At 30.6% G+C, this 4,970-nt stretch overlaps 1 protein-coding gene across 1 annotated transcript; it reads right to left on the bottom strand.

Moving 5' to 3' along the window:
* Nucleotides 1-1,160: 1,160 nt before the first annotated feature.
* On the bottom strand, nt 1,161-3,226 carry LOC140818267 (protein trichome birefringence-like 34). The gene is made up of 5 exons (XM_073178176.1): nt 2,661-3,226; nt 2,365-2,539; nt 2,086-2,282; nt 1,793-1,951; nt 1,161-1,714 (listed from the first exon to the last, which is right to left on the bottom strand). The coding sequence occupies exons 1-5, from the start codon at nt 3,050-3,052 to the stop codon at nt 1,360-1,362; spliced, it is 1,278 nt and encodes a 425-aa protein (XP_073034277.1). The 5' UTR covers nt 3,053-3,226; the 3' UTR covers nt 1,161-1,359.
* Between the last annotated feature and the right edge of the window lie 1,744 nt (nt 3,227-4,970).

Genomic DNA, 4,970 nt, shown 5'->3' with positions numbered 1-4,970 from the left:
TGGTCAGTTGAGCTCTTCATCAGCTGGCCAGACTTCTGAAGGTCTTTTACTGAACTACCTATCAACTGATCAATCAGTTGAACTGGTCTTTGATACTTCAGTTGTACTAGTTCAGTTCGGGTAACTAGTTGGCACTTTCAGTTTGTTCTTCGAAAGCTTCAGTTTAGGCATGACAACTGATCAGTTAGAAGCCTGATCAGTTTCAGTTTCGTGTGCATTTAGATAAATCATTATAAAAAAAATAAAAAGTTTTGTTATTATCGAAATCAAGATTGCAAACAAGAAATGTTTCAAAAATTGAGCTCGAGTTTGAGCTTGATTCGAGCTTGTTAAAAATTAAATATATCTATGATCTAATTTTCTATCAGACATAAAAATATAAATTCATTCATAAATAACCAACACGACAAAAATAACAAATAAAAAAAACATAAACTCAATATATTATTGAACATCCCAAAATAATACATCTAGCATCCAGATAACAAATATTCGTCATACACTAATATCACCATATAAATAATATTGCAATAATTTCACTCCTTTAATAATTCAATTCCTTCCATTGACATTAGCTATTAATATTTTTATTTGTCAACTCAAAATATGAGGCAAGAGTCGAGCTTACGAGCCATCTAAACGAGTCGAGCTTAAGAGCCATCTAAACGAGTCGAGCTAGAGCTCGAGCTCGCGAGCCTATTATCGAACATGTTTGTGAGCTGACGAACCGAATATCCTTAAGCTTGAGCTTGATTTGATTAATTTTTCGAGCTCGAAATCAAGCTTGAGCTTAGTTTGATATGATTAATTTTTTTCAGTTATTAAATGTTATTCCAGTTTTTTATTATTTTTATATGGGAACAGGTTTACAAACGTCTTAAGCTGAATATGGACGAACAAGCGAGTGCTGGTATATCAGGTGACTAGCTAATTTTGGTTTTTTGGAAGGAGTTATCAGATTAATATACTAATACTGGTTTTTTAATATTCTGCTCTTTGGAGATTAACATATAACAATTGGACTTAAAAATAATATCCTCACTTATATAATTTTCACAATAAATGAAAAAGATAAGAGGACAACACAAATTTTACACAAATACAATTTTGATATAACAACGACAAAAATGGACATTACACAATTCAACTCGAAAATTTTAAAATCGGTCATGATAATTAATTGACCAACACAGATTTTTGGACCTCTAATTGGTCAAAATTAATCTGATTTTCAATTTCTTCGAGACAAATACATAGCAATCTTGCCAACACCCTGAAGAATTCTAATAGTAAGTTCAATTGCGACAATAATTATGAAAATACAAAAAAAAAAAAAAGTATCTTAATTTGACGTCAAAATCAATTGTATTTGAAAATATAAGCATACAAGAGCTCGTTCCATACATCAGGAACTCCCGGAAGACACCAATGTATACAATCAGCATAACTAAGAGGGTTAGAAATCTGCTCCTTACTCAAAGGCTCCCATTGTTTCCTGTAAATTGAGGGATGCCCTTCTTTTCTATACTCCGAAAGCTGAGTTATATTTATTATTTCTACACTTAATCCTGCTCTTTGTCTGACTTCATCGATTGTTTTTTCCACTATTCGCATCATTTTAGGATCCGATCCTCTTCCCCGGTATCCTTCTTCCCTGATGGCTTCGGTTTCGTTGAGACAATTTTCGCCCATGGAATTTCCCCATTCTTCCGCCCTGAAATGATTCAACACCATGGTTACACGTTAGTACTTTTGAAATTACAAAAATTTGTATTAATTACGACGGTGATACCTTTCATGAGTAGGAGACATGGTCACGAAGAACAATTGAGTCTTGCTGCGATTTACATGGATTTCCAACCAGTCCGACCACGTTTTCATTGCCATTTCGTAGCTACGTAGCATGTTTACATCCTTGTAGATTCCATCCGAATTATCAAACGAACCCCATCTTATATATATAGGAACATACATCATCATGTACAACAGATAGAAAATTGAAAATCATGAGTTGTGTTTAACACAGAAAAACAAACAATAAAGCCACTAGCTATAAATAAGTTAGATATATATATAGCTACTTACAATACTTTCATTTGAGGGCGTCGCCACCAGAGATAGGTGTTGAACACAAGTATATCTGCATCAGTCCAATGACGGGCATGCTTTTCAATAGCCTGTGCTCGTACTATTCGATCTGGTAACCGATGGTTCACTGGATCATCCGAATTCGACTCCACCAGCAACGGTTCCCAGTAGAACTCAATTTTCGCATTGTACTCCTTTATTATTGCATGATAAAAATTAATATATATATTGATTGATGAAAAATCGCATGCATTTAAATATAATAATCAGACTTACTTTGGCCTTGAAAGTGATGAGTGAGCTCCCATTGTTGTGCATGTATTTTTGGCCTTTTGGGATTGCCTTGTCAAGAAGACATACCATAGATACCCATTGTCCTCTATTCAAAGAATCCCCAACAAAAACTAGCCTTTTGTTCCTCAATCTCTCTAACAGTCTTGTGGCATTGAACCTTTATATTATTAAAGGAAAATTGTAAAACTCCATTAAAAAAAAACCTAGATTATATATATTTAATGATGTTATAAATATTTTGAAACATTTATATATCAGAAACCAATTAGCAAGGGTACCTAGGGAGGTTGCAATGGTGAGGCTGCCACCTCCAATTTTGGTAACTCAAGTCTTTTCTTCCGAATTTCGCACAAGCCAATTGATCCGACATGAACGTGCACTCTTCCTCCTTGTATAAAGGATACGAAATATCATCGAAAACCCATTTTCCAGAAAACGCATCACATTCCGAAGAAGACTCCGACGGTGACTCATTTTTCCTTTCTATCACGTTCTCATCACCGCCATCTCCATTCTTAACTAGGTATTCGCCACTCTCTGCCGTCAAATAAATGGCTCCGGCCACCAACGCCGCCACAATAAATCCTATCAGGGACCGAAAGCTGCACCGTATGTCCCATATTCCGGCAAGTAAACCCATCTTTTTCGCCATTAATTTTGGATCACTCATTGATCAATCTTAAAATATCCTCTTACATTAAAGCATGCATGTGCCTCTAACTTGTCTAGTGCTGATCTTTCTTTAAGTTGCTGGCATTTGGTGAGACTAAGCTTTCAGAATCTGTTGGGATTCAGTGGAAGTGGGAAATTGGGTGGTTTAGTAAATTCAGCACTTAAAGGGCTTTGGTGTAACGACGACATGGGAAGTATTTTTAAGGCAATGTCTTTTATTAGGTGGTAACAACTAAATTGTTAAATAGATCGATACAACGTATATGTGGGGAAGTGGTTGTCATATTCATGAATCGTTTGCTTAAAGATATTGCTTCTGAAAATCCTCCATTTACTCCATTATACACACATAAGTATTGTATGTTGAAAAATCTTTTGAAGTTATAATATTTAACTCATGTTGTGTTTGGATTGGAGGATACGATGAAGGATTTTAAATCAAAGAATTTGAAATATATGGATTTCAAATAACTATGACTATTTTAGTAAGTTAATTTGAAATTATAGTCCGATAAAGTACTCTTCAATACTTCAAATCTTTCATTTTAATTTTAAGCCAGACTGATACGATAGATTTGATATATGGATTTGAAATCAAATCCTCTCAAATTCTTCCATCTAAATGCAGGCTCATATATATAATTTGGTTGGATAAATCACCAAAATTGTCTAATAAATTGTCTTGTTTTAGATTTTTCTCATCAATTAATTAGTTAAAATATGTTCTAGTGCAACAAGGTCTTTTTGTTATATATCATTATATAAAATATGAAATAATAGAGAAAATTCATAAGAGAATAGGAGTCAATACTCAAGTACAAATCTTTACAGATATTATCTTGATATGTTTATCTTAATCACAAATCTTCCCAATCTAACTAAATAAGATAAGCATTTATAATAAGAATATATTTATAACATATTTCATTTGGGAGAATTATTTATACTCAAAAAAGTTTTAATAACACTCCATCTTGCCTAATTAATTAATTATTAGACAATATTGTTCTTCTAATATTTTTCCTTATATGATAATATTTTAGTTCACCTTAAAAAACTCACACACAATATTTTTGTATGTTAACAATTAAAATTTTTATTCAAAAAAATAAAATTAATATTTTTTAAAAAAAACGTTCTCAAAATTTTAAGTATATACAAAAAATACAAATAACAACAAAATTTTATATTATTTATATTTATCCCAAGTTTTAGTATGTATATTCAAAATAGTGGAAAATTATTTTTTCAAAAACATAAGTTATTGGGATGTTAAAATTTTGATTTACCAAAAATTTATTAAGTTTGGGATAAAATAATAAATATCTTAATAGTTTAGATTAAGATTTAGATTTTCGTTATTTTACATATATATATCTATACTATATTATTAAATTTGAGACACTTAGAGTAACTAACTTTTGGTGTGATGGTTTGTTTTAATAATTATATATATTAATAAAGTGTTAAAACGTTAATTTAAGTCACTTATAGCTCAGTGGATAGAGTCTTTGAATTTTAAGCATCTAAAAATTAAGATTTTCGTTATTTTACATATATATATATATATATATATATATATATATATATATATATATACTATATTATTAAATTTGAGACATTTAGAGTAACTAATTTTTAATATTATTGCATGTTTTAATAATAATATATATTAATAAAGTGTTAAAACTTGAATGTAAGTCACATATTGTTCAGTGAATAGAGTCTTTGAATTCTAAGCAACAAGTTATAGGTTCAGTTCCTATACTGAGTTTCGTTTTTCTATTTATGTTTTTAATTCATATATCAAAATTACAATATATGCTCTCTATTTTTTATAATTACATTTTGATCTTAATTTAAATATAAACAAATTAATTATGAAAAAATATTATACAAACACGCAACGCGTGCAT

The sequence above is a fragment of the Primulina eburnea genome, chromosome 17 (assembly GCF_022965805.1).
Source record: "Primulina eburnea isolate SZY01 chromosome 17, ASM2296580v1, whole genome shotgun sequence".
NCBI classification, from domain to species: Eukaryota; Viridiplantae; Streptophyta; class Magnoliopsida; order Lamiales; family Gesneriaceae; genus Primulina; species Primulina eburnea.
Note: the sequence above shows the minus strand (reverse complement) of the source record. Positions and strands in the feature narration are given on the sequence as shown.

Coding starts and splice junctions, on each gene's coding strand:
- LOC140818267 (XM_073178176.1), bottom strand. CDS start 3,052: ATGAGTGATCCAAAATTAATGGCGAAAAAGATGGGTTTACTTGCCGGA. Junction 1,952..2,085: donor CGCCCTCAAATGAAAGTATT/GTAAGTAGCTAT, acceptor TATATATATAAG/ATGGGGTTCGTTTGATAATT. Junction 1,715..1,792: donor ATGTCTCCTACTCATGAAAG/GTATCACCGTCG, acceptor GAATCATTTCAG/GGCGGAAGAATGGGGAAATT.